This window comes from Alligator sinensis, unplaced genomic scaffold (assembly GCF_000455745.1).
Source record: "Alligator sinensis unplaced genomic scaffold, ASM45574v1 scaffold2121_1, whole genome shotgun sequence".
NCBI classification, from domain to species: Eukaryota; Metazoa; Chordata; order Crocodylia; family Alligatoridae; genus Alligator; species Alligator sinensis.
Window position 1 is genome coordinate 80,819 of NW_005843503.1, and position 1,107 is coordinate 81,925.

A 1,107-nucleotide genomic window follows, 5' to 3' on the forward strand; every position below is an offset into this window, starting at 1 on the left:
TTAAGAATCCACTTCCCCATTTTGTGCAGCCCCTGCCCTGCTCTCTGTCACTGTGCCACTGCCGACACAGTAATACATGGTGGTGTCTGCAGCTGTCAGGGAGCTGAGCCGCAGGCAGTACTTGGTGCCGGAGGAGTCCACGGAGATGGCGATTCTGTTCTGCAAAGCTGGGTTGTAGCTTGTGCTACCAGTCCATGCCCCAATCCACTCCAGTCCTTTGCCAGAAGCCTGCCGGATCCAGTTCCACCAGTAACTGCTAGTGACAGAGCCACCAGTGATGGTGCAGGTCAGGCTGAGGGTCTCCCCAGGCTTCACCACTCCTGGGCCAGACTCCTGGAGCTGGGACTGGGACTGGATGCCTAGAAAAGCAGTGATCAGTCAGCATCAACTCTGCCAAACTCCTCAGTCCCTGCCACCCCCCACAGCCTCCCCAGGCACTCACCTGGAGACAGGGCCAGGACGAGCAGGGGACAGAGCAGCATCATCATGGTGCTTCAGGAGGGGAGTCCAGAGCTGGGAGGGAAGCTCAGCTCCTGGGCACAGTGGCCCTGAGTGCCCTGGGATGACTGCTTGAGCAGGGAACTGGGCTGGGATTTGCATAGAGGGGCTGCACTGAGGTCTGGCCTAGAACAGATGGGAGGGGCCCAGGCATGCATGTGCATGTACATGTGGTTCCCCTCTCTCCTCCTTCTTCACCCTCCTGGTGCTGGTACCCTAGCTGCTTCAGAGCAAACCCCACGGCCCTATTGTCAGCAGGTCCATCCTGAGGGAGGTGACACCTGGCCTAAGGGTCCCCACATCCTTAGCCCCTTCCCTCAGGTTGAATCCCAGTCCCTTCCACTGCTGCTCCATAGCTCAGAAACAGTGATGGGGATGAATGTGTGACAGACAGGGATTCAGGGGAAAGGCAGATGGACACCAGCTGTGCAGGCCCCAAATTTACAAGGACCAGATCTCTCCTCTACTCTGACCCCCACATGGTCAGGCAAAAGATTGACTTCAGTTCCCCATGTGGAGTTTCCAGAGCCTGGCAATGGTGGGTCAGTCCTGGCCCAGCATCTGCAGCAGGGACCTTTCCCAGGAGGGTCATTCCCTGGTGCCCTGAGC

General features: G+C 58.3%; 1 gene segment (V, D, J or C); it reads right to left on the reverse strand.

Annotated features, from left to right (window-relative positions):
- Positions 1–488, reverse strand: LOC106723298. The segment is given in 2 exon segments: positions 1–359; positions 443–488. Coding segments are annotated over 2 exon segments (405 nt in total).
- Positions 489–1,107: the final 619 nt, after the last annotated feature.